The sequence below is a fragment of the Thunnus maccoyii genome, chromosome 11 (genome assembly GCF_910596095.1).
Source record: "Thunnus maccoyii chromosome 11, fThuMac1.1, whole genome shotgun sequence".
NCBI classification, from domain to species: domain Eukaryota; kingdom Metazoa; phylum Chordata; class Actinopteri; order Scombriformes; family Scombridae; genus Thunnus; species Thunnus maccoyii.
The window spans coordinates 13,603,017-13,618,484 of NC_056543.1; the positions used below are offsets into that span (position 1 = coordinate 13,603,017).

The following is a 15,468-nucleotide window of genomic DNA, read 5'->3' on the forward strand; positions in this document are numbered from 1 at the left end:
CTTTGAAGAGAACATGTATGCTTTGAAGTTAGTGACAGCGAAGGAAATAAAAACAGAACTGTCTTGTGTAGGAATGGTGTGCAACAAAAAAACATTCAAAACCAATAACGTTAAGATATATCATTTGTTTATTCAAACAAATTCAATCACTTTTTCTTTAAGAAAAATAGATGGGGAATCATTACCTTTACAAATCCAATCTATTCACATTTTTACATATAAATAAGTATGTTTAAGGGAACAGTCCCATAAAAACATTACATTAAAAAGTTATTAAACAGATCAACCACCTCAAATGTTTATACATAAATGACCATTTTGAAATACCTAATGAAATATATGGTCATTGAGTAAACATAATAAAAATGCTGAACTTTGAAATTCAAAGCAAACTTGTACTGTATTACTGATCTTAATGTTAATCTTTACCTACAGTCTAACACTGTGATTTAAAGTCTTGGCACTAATAAAATTGTGAATAATTCATATGCTGTACAGAGTAAAAGTGTAACAGTATGAAGGCAGATTTACATGGTTTCAGACATTTTGGTCAAGGCTTTAATGAGTGATTCATGTTGACTTACCATGCCCAGAAGACTAATTAACAAAAGGCAAACCCAAACCCTGACAAACCTGCCCAAATACAGAAACAGCAGCCCACACAAATTATGTTGAAAACACCTCCTCTTAGTTTGAGAACTTACTGTATATGCCAGCTTTGAATGAATTAAATTAAAATAAGCTTTATCTGTATAAAGATGTGACACCACCACATATCCGCTATTACTATACTGTCAAGTAAATGAGCCTTTTTTTATACATCCTCTCTACAAAGACAAAAGCTGGTGCACGATTCATTTGGAAGACTACAATAATTAAATAAAACATGCGCTAAGCAGAGGGCGCTACACTTACAGTTGTTAATACTGCTTATGACGTATTCATGAAACATTCACTCTCCCACAAAATTCAGATAGGATAAAACACCACGGGTCTGAATATGACGGGACAGCTTCTGTTACCGAGAGGTTTAATCAGCAAGACATGAGAAAACGGAATCAAAACCAGATCCTCTGTAAGGACTCAGTTTTTACAAAACACATAATTAGACTGTAAAATAAAGTATTATTGTCCATGGAAGAATCAGTTGGGTGGCCAAAGTTTTGTTATTTCCAAAACTAATCCCAAAAGGATATGTGAAGCAAGGAAAAAAAAAAATCTGGGTGAGTTCAAATAAAATCTAGAAGTGTTTTTCTTACACAAGTGATTAAAAAATTATCATTCTGGCTCATTTTACCTGTTAAAAACTGCATTCATCCATACATCCAACTTTGCCTGCTTCTACCTACAGTATGTATTCAGGATGAATGAATGAGAGACTGAATTAAAATGTATTAGTTGCTGTGGATTAAGCTTGGAAATCAGGCCAGGTTAAAATTCATTACATTTCCTTCCTAGGTTCACAACCCTTTTCCTTTAAGTTCCATATACCATGTAATACTATAACTTGATCACAGTATGATTGAGCGTTTGTACACAGGCAGCAATTATTTTGGTTTGTTTTTGATTACAGGGAGGTTGTCTTGGGCCATAGACTCTGTTCCAAAGTGTTGCTCGAGCCTTTGTTTCACCAACTTACTGGACAATGCGCGCACACACTGATGATGTTTTGAGGAGCAATATGTTCAAAACTAGTTTATGCTGTCAAAATTATTGCTTCAAATGTTCACCAATTCATTTAAATAATTAAATAACAATAAAATCCTCCAGCTAAGCATTTAGCCGCATACTTTGCTTTTGTTTAGAAACCGGTATCCAATAAATAAATAAGTGCTGTATCTGAATCGTAAGAAAGGGTTCCAGTGTTCATTTATCTTGAAGGCCTGCCCTGAGCCAGGTCGCAGGGTACAATGGTCACTCCAGTTGCAGCTCCTCTTCACTCACAACTAAGCTGCAAAATTTAAAACAAAAATGATTATTCAGTGGTTCGAGTGGGTTTGAAATATTCATATGTTAATCGATTGATACATTTTATAAATCGGTGAATCAAGCGTACTTACTTTCATCGTCTGAATCAAAGCCAAAGAGTGCAGAGCAGGTGTTAAGGGCTTGGTGTTTCTGTAATTCTTCTACGCTGCTGAAGGAGGAAAGACATTTGCCACACCGGTGTCTGGTCTTCTGCTCGGGGGTCACATCGTTCACCTGCTGCTCCTTCTCTGGGACAGGATCCTTCTTTTTCTTATTGTTCCAGTAAACATATTTCTTTTGAGAACTCTCTTCGGTGGACCTCCTCTTGCGCATTGAGAGCAGAGATTCATCAAGGTAGGTGGAGGGCGGCGGCCGGATGAAGGGGGCTTTGACGAAGGTCGCGTAGGAGGGATCTTCGGGTTTGAAGGTTTTGTGCTCAGTGATGTGTGGCTCTCCCAGTTTCTGCTGGACTCCCTCAGCCAAAGTAGACATGTCCTCAAGGTCTTTGACATTCAAGGGGTCCAACTCGACGGACGATCTTTTCTGACACCTCTTTCTAGGAGTGGCTGCAGCGGCGTCGGTATGGGAAGTGGAAACCTTTCCTTCTGACACTTGGTCTCTTGTCACATCCTCATGTCCATTGATGGGGGGTTTGCTGTCCTCCATGGGCTCATAACAGACCTTTATGTCAGGCAGGTCTTGACTACTGTCTGGGAAATATTCATCACAAGCCGGTTCTTTCTTTATTTCCTTGATCTCGCCTCCAAGATTAGAGGTTTCTACATGATTAGGACTGAGACTCTCCCTCTGCCCCTTTTTACTCTGCAGCCATATCTCCTCAACCTTCACCCTCTGCTTCCAGGGAGCTTCAGAATTTTGTTTCTTCTGTCTGCTGGGTCCCAACTCTAACTCCTCTTTTTGAGGTGCTGGGATGTAGTGTCTCCACTCGTGGTCATAGAGACCTTGGAGGCTTGAGAATAGCTTCTCACAGTTTGTGAAAGGGCACTGGGGTCTGAAGGGCTGGTGGATAATCACATGGTCTTTTAATTCCTGCTGCGTCATGAAGCGCTGGTTACACTCCAGATGGTAACAGAAGTGTCGAAGAGGCGTGTCATGGAGCTTCATGTGGTCCTTATAATGCTGGAGAAACTGTATCTGCCTGTTGGATGAAAGCACAGTTTGCAGTAAAAAATATTAAGCAACAGACTGAATAGTTACAATAACTTATTTACAAAGTTTAAAAAGAATGGTGAAATCTGAACAGTTTTTGCACATTTGGCACTTTTGACACACGAAAACAAGGATTTTCATAAAGTCAAAAATGTGTGTTTTAAACCGTGAACATTCTACTGCATATGAACCAATGTCTTTATTGTTATACCCCTAGGTGGCAGGTAAAACAAGAAATTGCATCTTTCAACACGCAGACACATTATTTGTGAACCCGTATTTGCATTATGTGACTTTGCCTAAAACTGTAGAATCCAAAGAAGCACCAATACTTGCATCTAACGTAAGAAAGTGCTGCTTTAATCTCTTCTGGTGTGTCGTCATCCTTTTTTAAAGTATGTTGTATGTCCCACATGCATTTGCTCATTAGGAAAGGTAGGTGGTGTTTTACTCACTTGCAATCATTGTGGCAGTATTAAATTTCCAAAGAAAAATTAAATCAGTTTCAACCAATCCTGATTTAGGCCCTAGATACTGAATTGGGAATCTTTATTAATATGGCTGACTATACTTGACATTTATATACCTGATGCTGTAACGTACACGCCATCCAATTTTCCACCTTTCACAAAGTTAAAGATTTTTCTAAATAATGCAGCAGATAGATGTGTTTACGACTGAAAAAAATACAGATACGGTTTTTGTAATGGTGGTGCCGATACACTGATTTATAATCAGTTATGAGAAAATAGTCAAGCTTCTTTCTGTGATGCCCAATGTACTGTGTATCTTACCTGAGGCAGAAGGTGCACTTGTGTTTGGCCCAAACAAACGTCTTCTCCAGCACCTTCTCTTCGTTAATATGGCATCTGATCGCATGCTTTGTCAGTGTGGTGCTGATCCTCAAGAATACTCTATCACAGGACACCGAGGGGCACAAGTGATATGTGATGTCCACGCCGTAGCCATTTTCCTCCGCTGGCTTCTCGTTCCCTTCTCCTTCTCCCTCTCCCTCCGTTTTCATCACAGTTGGATCTTTTACAATCACCAGGCCATCTTTAATGACAACCTGCTCGTCCTTGAAGTCTACCAGTTTGAATATATTAGAGTTAGGGTTCTTGCACTTTTTGTGAAGCACAGATGTCTTTTTGATGAGGGTGCGGAGGTTTCTGATGATTCGCTCTTCCCTCCTGAGGCTGGACACTTTAGTTTTGCCCCCAGGTTTCTGCTCAGGAGTTTCCCCATCAGAAATGGAGGTCTGATTTTCTTCCTGAGGCTGGCTCTGATTTTCCACATTATCTACCGTTCCATTAGTAGCAGGCGTTTCCTCAGTGCATGGCTCCTTATCATTGGGTTTATGCTTGCACATTTCCTCAATGTGGTCCAGAACATGCTTTTTGGCAAAAGGAAGCTGTTTAAAGCGTTTTCCACAGAGGATACATCTTAGTTTCCTACTTTTAAGGTGTGAGAGAGCATGCCTCATAACATTCAAGCCTTTATAGTCTTTGCGGCAGAAGTTACAGTGATACATCAAGTGGGCATATTGTTGAGTGCGGAGTACTCTGTCCTTCCACGTTCTCTTGATTTTCACCTAAAGAATAGACCACAAACAACTGAAATCAGTGCAATGAGTTAAACAGAAAAAGTAAGCAGAATATAGAATAAAATTCCAAACAAAAAAACACTTGAACCATCTCATGTCTTTCCCTTTTCTTTTGATAGGTCAGTGTCTTGCTGAATTACTGTATTCACAAGAGTGTATATAAACACAACAATACAACAATTCCAATGCTGCTATGGTACATGTTCTCAGTGAGAAAAACACAAAATATTTGTCTTCTTAGGGCACATTCAGACTGACAACAGCACCAGGTGAAAAAAAATGCAACCTCCTCCTCATTCATTTGAACAGGACCACTCCGCTGATGCAGAGGGCTCTTGCAAAAGATGCAGGGTCGTCCACACGCAATGCAAAGTTATTCTGTAAGGCCCTGAGGTACCCAATCAAATTCATGCAAACGCACAACTTTAACATGATTGTTTGTGGAAAAAAAATAAAGTGACTGCCGCCATGATAACTTTCCAAAGCTGTGAAATCTTTCCTAATAATATTATTAACTACTGTGAGGTGTTTTGGTGTCTAATAAGCCTTCAAACTTGTGGATCTATTACTTAGACTTTCTGGAATGTATTTCATCATCTCAATGGTACCTGAAACAACATGTCCCTGCCAAAGCAGCCCCTTGCATTTTTTTTTTATTTATTTTTTTTTAAACACAGGGCTGTTTTTGGTCTGAACACCAACTTACACAAAAAAAACAACTGTTACATCTAAAAAGGAAGTGAATATTATAAAGCTAATCAAGACAAACTGACCTCAGTGTTTGAGTCTTCTGTTTTCACTGTTGGTTGTGGCTTCTGTTCTGTGTCACCATTAAGTTTATCTGATGCTGAAGGTTCTGGAGGGGGCAGTTTCTCAGTGTCAGGCTTTTTGGATTTAAGAGAGTAACTGTGTAACAGTTCTATCGGACAATCCAATAACTCTAAGGGGGGGCCATCGAGCTCAGGATCAGCTTCAACAGCGGGGACAGCAGCTTGAGGCTCACAAAGCTTGGACTCTGACTCTGTTTGAGATTCCTCTTGCGTGTGTTCACTGAGACTGCTACCACAGACCATGTCAGTTTGGTTCTCAAGTCCGTTTTCCTTCTCGAGTTCATGCATCTGCTCTGATTGATTCTCTTTCTGTTCCCTCTCTTGTTCAAGTTCATTCTCTAGGTGAGGCATATCCTGGTCTCTGTCTTCTGTGTCAGTTTCCTCTTCAAAACCGGACTCCTCCTCGGTGAGGGATATTTCATTATCAGGGAAAGAGAGTTCCAGTTTCTGTAAAGGTTTCCTTCCCCGGTGTTTTCCTTTAACTTTGACCTTCTTCTCTTTAACCGTCTGTGCCTGCTCCAGCATTGGAAGACCCTGCAACCATCGTTTCTTCCGGCCTTTCCTTTTCAAAATTTGGCTCTTCACACATCTAGACAAGTATTCTCTACTGCGTTTTAGAGGAAGCTTTATAGGAGCAGAATTTTCTATGTTAGTGTGATTGCGTCTTAGTGAATACATAGGCTTACTACCTGAAGAGGAGGATTTGAGATTGTACTTGATCTCTGGATCATCACCAAGGTCAACCTCATCGTCGGACACAGACTGTTTTCTCCTTCGCAGGCCTCTTCTCCATTTCCTCCTCTTCAGAAGAGCATTATTTGATGGGGCCAGACACTTTCCTGACCCCCTATCTAAAGTCTTCCCTTCTGGAGGGCGTTTGTTCGCAAATGCAGCTTCAGTGCACTCGCAGGAATTTGAGTCATTCACACAATTATTTGTTAACAGCTCTTCACGGTATTCCTTCTCCTCTTCCTCCCTCATCTCATTGAGAACAGCAGCCTTCATGACCTTGTCACTCATCAACTCCAAGCAATGAGTCCTGATGGTCAGGAGGTTCCAAAACTCAGGGTCAAAACACAGGCGTTCCTTGAGCATCTGGAAAACAAAGAAGTAAACGGTAGGCACAAATTATAATGCCATTATATCCAATATATAATCATATCATATATCATATTATATAATGCTAAATATATCCCCCTCTTCATCCTGTCAAACCTGCAGAATATGGAAGCGAACATTGGTTCGGACAGGGCTGTTGTTAGGATGCGGTTCCTGGTCAGGATGCATATAAAGCAGGCAGACAGTGCGGTAAGCCTCCAGGCTTCGTTCCTGGCAGAAGGCCAGCAGGGCACATGCTCGACAGATCTCCAGGTCATGGGGAAGCAGGAAGGCGATGGTCTTGCAGACCAGTGACCGGGTTACACTATCAGCCTGCTTGTCACACAGCTGCAAGGCCCTGGCACAAAGCTCCACGCAGACCTGGACTCCTTCACCACCAAGCTGTCCAAAACAAAAAAAAAAAAAAAGAAAAAAGTTTAATGACTTGAGCAAAGCAGAAAGGCAAACATTCATTTTGACTGCACAAGTCTACACTGTTTACATGTTATTTTCTTCAAAGAAAGAAAAAGAAACTTAAATGAAACATTGCCATCTACACACAATAACTGGCAGATTTGCTTTACACCATTGCTTTCCAATGGAGAGATTGATGATGCTAAACTGAAGCCATGTGCTTTGAACAGTGTAAAGCATGTTTTAAACCGACTAATAGAAACAGTTTCCCCTATATATACACTTTGTATGTTGTTGTCCACTTGTTGTTGTATATGTATGTATCTATTTTTTCACTCATTCGCTTGTACATAATAGTGATATGTTTATGTTTAATTATCTTTGTTTGGCTTGTTGTCCTTATGTATCTTTCTGAAGATTGTTGTGTGTAAGTACATTGAGAGCAACCGGTAACCGGAGTCAAATTTCTTGTATGCTCAAACATACTTGGCCGATAAAGCTGATTGTGAAACTTCAGACAATGTGCAGAATATTTTTATATAATTTCTCCTGTGAAACACAGTATGGGAAAAAATGATGCTGGGATCTCAGTCATACCTCTGTTGTGACCAGTTTGATGAAGGGAAAGATGGCTCTGACGTTAGTAGCAGAGGAAGCCAGCTGCAAGCACTCAGCCAGGAAGCCTTGTCTTGAGGGATGAGCCCTAAGATGCAGCCTGCTCCAGATGAACACAAGGTCCCTGACGGAAGGCAAATAAGTCTGTTATGCAACAACTTTGATCATTTCTAAGCCAGTAAAAAGAGAAGTACTGGACCAAATTGACAAAATCCATGTTACTCTCTTTACAACAAGATTCATGGATATAACAAACATACGTTACAGAAACTGAAAGTAACATTCCACTATAAAAATATAGGAGGATAATCCAGTGTAATATTAGTGAGATGTACATGCCTGAAGGTGTAGCTCATTCTTACCAGATGTAATACATGTCTCCATTGTGTAACTGCTGGGTAAGGAAAGCTTTACACATCGACAACAGGAGCTCGTCCTTTTCAACACTTTCTGTGTTACAGATGATCTCCACCGCATCACGGCCATCTATCTCTGCCATCTGAGGACGGAGATATATTGAAGCACACACATGCACGGAAATACATCAAAATACAAAGTAAATGTATTAGAATCAGTACCTTGAATACAAAAACTTTAAATAATCTGTTCATTTTTATTTTATTATAGATTTCAAAATGTCTTTTCATAATGACTTTTAATCATTTATTAAATTATTAGTGACTTACACATTTGACTATTTATTCATTCCATAGTCAATTTAGACAGAATACAGAACGCAATTTTTCTGTTTCTTCTTTTTTTTAATGTTTTTTCATCCATCCTTCTCTCTGCCATCTGAAGGGGAAAACTTATTAATCTACACAGCCCCACAATTTCTTACATCCCTAATCCTTTCCACTCTGCTTTTGCCACCCTTCGTCTCTTACCTCCTTATGAAGGTGTTCATGCAGAGAGGCCTTGTAGAGGCAGGTCAGGTAAGCCTGATGGAAGTACAGGTGTTTTCCGGCCTTGTGGTTTTCCAGGCAGCCTTTAGCCAGGGCCTTTGCCTCCTGCATTCTTTCACAGGCCTGCAGATAACGAACCCGGAGCTCCAAGAATACTGGCAACTCTGAGCTCAGGTACTCTTCCACTGCATGGGAAATAGAATCACATGTATAAATGGGGATATACACAAACATATGTAATATGGACAATGTCAAGGAGAGTAACAATAATGCTGTTGCCTTTAACATTCTTTACCAGTCAATGAGTTTTGTTGATCTCTAATATGATGGATACACTTTGTATTTTGTATTAAACGTAGTCATGAGCCTACCCTCGTTTGGAGACAAATCTGTCTCCTTCAGGATTCCTTGCAGCACTGGATTCTCCCATGGGCCTCCTGCTTTGATGATCTGCTTCAAATGATGAAGGTAGATGTTCCTGTGTCTTAGGAGCTTGGAGTGGCACTCCTACAAAGAGTGGTAAAAAAAACAAACAGATTAATTCAAATTTCCTCTTAGAATACACACACATATTTTTTCAAAGATGACCAATTGCAATAACGTGTTTTAATATACAGTACACAGGCCTGTAATTGCCTACTAAAACAATCAAAATTACAATGGACAGACTAGTAGCAGGAAACATTGAAGTAGTTGTTATTGATGTGAATCCAAACTGGTTGTGTTGTTGTAGTTTCTGATCAGTGCTGGTAACTTTAACTTAACACTAAGCACATTTTACTAATGGCAGATAGTTGGCTTGGGTGGTATCAAGGTATTATGGTATACCAGAGTATTTAGAAATACTGAACGTATAATTTTCAATACCGTCAAAAGTACAGATGCTCCTCTTTCTATTTAACTGATGCAGAGATGCTGTATTGAGGTGAAATATTGAAGTGCACAGCACAAGCCACCAGAGGTCAGTCTGGTTGAACTACTGGTTGAACAGACAGCTGACCTGAGAAAGATGGCGACTGTGAGTGGAATCATGAAAATATTCCCACATATAACTTTATCTTGAGATGACCTCTTCCAACTAGAAAAACAGTTTATTAGCCACATGATTTTATTCAACTTCCAGTCTGCCACAACCACCCACACATCATCTCTGTTCAGCCCACTGATGTGTTGGTATCCGCTGCAGCAACAAGTGTCATCAGGTATTCTATGGGCCAAAAGTATTTAAATCCAGCAAGACTTGTCTAAGTAAGCTAATTGCATATTAGACACACAGCATCGTGGGCTAGAAAATGTCTTGACAATGACTTCTATCACCAGCAGCTCAGCTTTTACATTTTTTTTGTTTGTTTTTTTACACAAATACCATCATATACCATATACCTCGGTGAAATGTTAGAAAGATATGAAGAAATGAAAAAATAGATACCGCCCAAGCCTAGCATATACGGCAGTTAGGTCATATGAAAGTGTTTTGTATGACATGTCTCTTTTTAAACCAGCACAAAATTTGTTCAAGGCAGTTGTGTGAATTCAGTCTGATTCCTTCTTTCTTTTTTTTCTCTCATTCTCATGAACTAAAGATTGCAACAATGGGTCAGTTTTTCTCACCTGAAAGGAATCAAGGATGTCTTTTAAAGGCTCTTCTCCAAATTCTTCTTTGCTGAAAAACAGCATCAGTTCAAAGAAGCTCCTAGAAGACAACGAGTGCAACATCAGTGCCAAAAAACATTTCATAGTAAGTGAGACAACAGTTCAATTAGTAAATTTAGTTCATCAAGCCTTATGCAGTTCTTTTCATTACAAAGTACCACTGTTCTTAAAATAGACCTGTCAAAGAGTAGATAATGACCACATTGCTGCACCATATCTATATATATATATATATATATATATATATATATATATATATATATATATATATATATATGTGTGTGTGTGTGTGTGTGTGTGTGTGTGTGTGTGTGTGTGTGTGTGTATGTGTATGCCAGCAAGTCATACTGTTCCTAGAAGATAGATAACAAGATGTACTACACACTTTAACTCTGTTGTCTGTGAACATGTTTTATGTCTTATTTGACTTTTATTTATTAAATGCCCTATTCCAAAGAAAAAAAGAAAAAAAAGTCAATTCCGGCACACACTTATCACTTCTGCACTGATTTATTAAAAAGTGTCAACATTTCGGTCACAGGGACCTTTCTCAATACATGATCATTTGTTGTCTTGATAAAGGTCCCTGTGACACTGTCACTTTTTAATAAATCAGTGCAGAGGTGATAAGTGTAAGTAACTTCAGTAAAGTAAAGTAATTTACTTTTTTTCTTTGGAATTGGATCTTCGGGGAAATTGATTCTCTGCATCACAGGAGAGACTACGTAAGTGGTGTGTGTGTTGATTTCTACTGTTATTTTAAAGGCCCTTCTAGGGACGGGCATTAGAAATTAGCAGTAGCTATAAATGCTGTGATGCATTGCACTGGATATTTGCTGAGCAATTCTCTGTGTATATTGTTTCTGTCCCTAACAAATAAACATTAAAATGAAAAGAAAATGAAATATTACATTACCAAGTAGCAAACTACTTACAGGGCCAGACTGCTGAGAACATAGTGGATGTGTTGACAGTCATCAGGGAAGGCAGCAGTGGCTTTAGTGAAACGGCAGAGTGCTGTCCGCAGCACCTTCAGCTGAGGGAGAGGAACTTGCCATTGACCAGTGTACTCCTCAACCAGCTGTGCGTGAAGAACATAGAAAGCAAGAACACCACAAAAATATTTAAATATTTGTTTTGTTTTTAAAAAAATCAATACAATAGTTACACTCATATAGTCTAAGAAACAAACACTACACATTCTTCAGAAAAAAGTGGGCTGCAGCTGATCAACACAATTAGTTTTTCAATTTACCAAGTCAAGCATTTGATCAACAAAATTGAGCACATTCAGACATTGTTTACTTCAATGTGCTTGAGCATATTGCCTGAGGATGTTATGTGTAAATACAGAGGGGAAGGAGTTTTCAATGGAGACAACCACATTTTGATAAATTCAAAATTTAAATCTTGAAATCTGGTACTTAACTATAGTGACGTCAAATACTGTTGATATATTATGGCTAACTAAATTTCCCACTAGAGACATAAATCCTTTTTTTTTTCTTTTTTCTTTTGTATTTGCCGACCTTAGAATTTCTCAAGTAGCTTTCTAGCATTTGAGCTCACGTTGTGTTTTCTTAATATTCACAAGAAAAAGTTATTAGTAACCAGTTACTTTAGCCCAACACAGCTCGCTAAAGACCTAACGTTAGGCTAACGTTAACCTCATACCGTTAATTAGCTTAGCTTAACTGACTAGCTATCAAGCTAAATATAATAATAATAATAATGTCACATTTAATTTGAGCCGCACTTTTAATGCATAGTGAAACGCAAAGTGCTACAGTATTAATAACATAGAACACACAACATAAAAAATAGTAATGAGAGTTAAGATGAAAAAGATGATAATGACCAACTGTCTCTAAAAGAAGTATAAAACACAACTGCTACATGGTGTTACTTTGCAAGGAGAACTGAATATGTGTATCTACATTTTGTCAACATTTTGTTGTGTTTCTGGCGGGCTATGCCATATATAAATAGACTAAGCAACACAACTGCATAAATAGAGCTAGTCTGGAGGCTAATGTTAGCTAGCGAAGCTAGTAGCGTTAGCAATAAACAGACGCCGACTCGGAGGAATATCAAACGAAATGGAGTCTAACATACCTCACAAAACTCAGAGCAATACTCTTTGCTCCTTAGAGAGGATTCATCGCTGCAGTGTCTGTTACACAATGTGTCTAGAGCTGATTCTAGCCCGTCTATTTCCAAATCACTCTCGCTGTCCGCCATACTAGCTGCTGTATCCAGCGCATAGTCAGAGTTGCCAGGTCTGATAGCCTGCATCCTCCTATCCGCCACGACAAAACATTATCAACCTGGCAACCCAGTAATTACAAACGTAATAAAGTATTCAAAGTTATTAGCAAACAGTGGTGGAAGAAGTATTGCAATCTTTTACTTAAAGTCTCCCTCCACTTAAAAATATGTTTTTTTCTTCTTGTTCCTACAGTTGAATGTTTGGGCTTCATTGTGCAGAATGATGTATGTGCAGAGTTTGACACTTGAAAGCGGTTTTCACATTCTTCTGCTGAAGATGGAAAGTTTGTCTGTGCTCACTGAAAATCCACAAGTGTGATGTGGAAACTTAAAGTCTCCAGTGCACATACACTGAGAATTGACTTTTTAGTCAAGTAGGAGACATCTTGTGTCCAGCAAGAAAACCTTTAAAACGAAATATATTTGAATATTTATAAATTCTAGCATTTTATTGAGGGAGAAGGAGGTGATGTAATTTTAAGAATTTTAACAAGATAATTGAAATTTTTGGTGGAAAACCCATATCAGACACAAATTAAGCTAATATTTGGAGTATATTATATACATCTTTTATATATTATATATGATATACATATTATATAAAACATGTCTGGAGAGGATCTTTAAGTAAAAGTAGCAATGCCACAACATAAAAATAGGCTACTTCATTACAAGTCCTGTGTTAAAAATATTACTTAAACACACAAAGGTAGGCTATTAGTTTCAAAATGTACTTAAAGATTCCCTTCAGACATGTATTAAGACACACAAAAATACACTGCTTGGAACAATAGTGTGTGTCTGATATAGTTTTCCACAAAATAAATAAATAAATAAATAAATAACATGTTAAAATTCTTGAAATAGTACCTCCTCCTTCTCCCTCATTAACATTTCCAGAATCTATGTATAAATACATTTCATCTCAGAAGCTTAACTATTGGACACAAGATGTCTCCTTGTTTGCTGTAAAGTCATTTGCACTGGAGGCTTCAGATTTCCACATCACACTTGTGTAAGTTGCATACTGGACCAGGATTGGCTTCACAACTAGTTGTGATGTCAAATCATGCTCATAGATCAACCCCTTTAAAAAAAAAAAAAAAAAAAAAAAAAAAAAGATTTTCAATGTGCACAAAGAAACTTTCACTTTCAGCAGATGGATGTGAAAGCAGCCTTAGTGTTGTCTTAAAACATGGAATCAAAGGATTAAATGTGGATTTTTGACTCTAATTTACAGAAAAAGACGCGTCAAGGTGAAAAAAGATCTCTAAAAAGTGATCTCAATTCATTACACATATAAAATATATAATCAGTTTTGAATGTAAAATATTGACCTGAAATGTAACGAGTAACTATAGCTGTGAAATAAATGTAGGGTGATGGAGTAAAAAGTACAATATTTTTCTCTGGAGTAGAGGTATAAAGTAGCATCAAATGGAAATACTCAGGTAAAGTAAAAGTACCTCAAAACTGTATTTTACAGTACAGTACTTGAATAAATGTACTTAGTTACATTCCACCAATGTTAAACTATAGTTCCCACCATTTTATATACCTCGTAAACCTTAAAACACAAAGGCTGCTTGATAAAATTAAGCAATTTGACTAATAGATTGGTTATAGACTGAATCACATCGAGAAAATTGCAGCTAGTTGGTCCCTGTGTTTTTTGTAGGTGAACATCAAAAGTGGTCATCCATTAAAAGTGGAGATATAATCCTGAGGGAAAACTTTGAATGTCTTGACTATCAATAGTCAAGAAAAAAGAAATAATTTCCTACCTGGCAGACAGCATTTGAAGTCAATTCTCTGTGAAAATCTGCTTGCTAAAACTGAAACTTGCTTGAGGTGGTTATTCCATCACAGTGAGCACACAGTGAACTTTTACCCACTTTTTTCAACAATTATTATTGCAATACAGAAAAACTCTCAAAAAGTATTGGTTTGTTTGTGTAATTTTGATTGTTATAGCACAATAAACAGGAAAAAATGTGCAGGCCTATATGCCATGATGGATGAGACATTAGGAAAAGTTTGGTTTGTTTTCATTCATGGCAATTTTCAAAATGAGTCAACATTATCTGTAGTCATCTATCAAATCCTTTGTCTATTCATTTCTAATAGATCAGATGAACATGACAGAGAAAGCCTTTCATTATGCAGACTTATAATCCCTTTGCAGATGATAAAAAAATCATGTGGCTATGTCAGCTAATATGTCCAAATAATTAGTGACTACTTATATATACAGTAAAACATTTATATATAGTGATCATTTATATCTAATTAATACAATGGATCTAGTTTATTTAATCCCTAGAGAAACTGAAATGTAAAAGAAGCCCAGATGTAGTTTTATGTAGAGCTACATACTGGAACTATTTCACCTAACTAACCTAACCTACCAATTAAGTGAATAAATGTATTTCCCAAAATATTAAAATATTCCTTTAAATGAAGGGATAACACAAACTTCCACTTCCCTCTCAGCACCTAAGCGACAGGTAAAAGAAGTGTCTGACATCACCATGTGTATTGGAGGAGGCACATGGCTATCTACACCTAATCCAGGGCAAAATTGTGTGTAAAACTGTTGGGATTTCCGTAGTGAGAAATGTGTGAATAAAGGTGACATTTTTTCTTTTCTCATTTTCAAATCAACATTGGAACACAATCTTCATCACACTGTAGGTTCAAAGAGGCAAAGAGGACTTGAATGATAAGATTCAGTTTTACAAAAAGAGTGAATTTAGGCAGTTTTTGGTTTGATGAATATTTTTGGAATATTAGCAACTACAGTATCCTCTTTTCCATGCAACAGAAGACAGAGAGATGTACACTTGCACAGTAATAGTTTTTATTTTTTTACTTTGATTTATTTTATTGATGAAGCCAAATGAATAATACCATATTTCTTCATTAATCGTTTTGTTGCAGCAGT

The 15,468-nt window shown here is 37.8% G+C and overlaps 1 protein-coding gene across 1 annotated transcript; it reads right to left on the reverse strand.

Moving 5' to 3' along the window:
• Positions 1-105: 105 nt before the first annotated feature.
• LOC121906785 lies at positions 106-12,529 on the reverse strand. Its single transcript, XM_042425886.1, has 12 exons — positions 12,372-12,529; positions 11,192-11,337; positions 10,215-10,296; positions 8,975-9,110; positions 8,586-8,788; positions 8,061-8,197; positions 7,681-7,822; positions 6,787-7,071; positions 5,515-6,666; positions 3,933-4,729; positions 2,061-3,127; positions 106-1,951 (listed from the first exon to the last, which is right to left on the reverse strand). Exons 1-12 carry the CDS (start codon positions 12,495-12,497, stop codon positions 1,947-1,949), a joined length of 4,278 nt encoding a protein of 1,425 aa, XP_042281820.1. The 5' UTR covers positions 12,498-12,529; the 3' UTR covers positions 106-1,946.
• Positions 12,530-15,468: the final 2,939 nt, after the last annotated feature.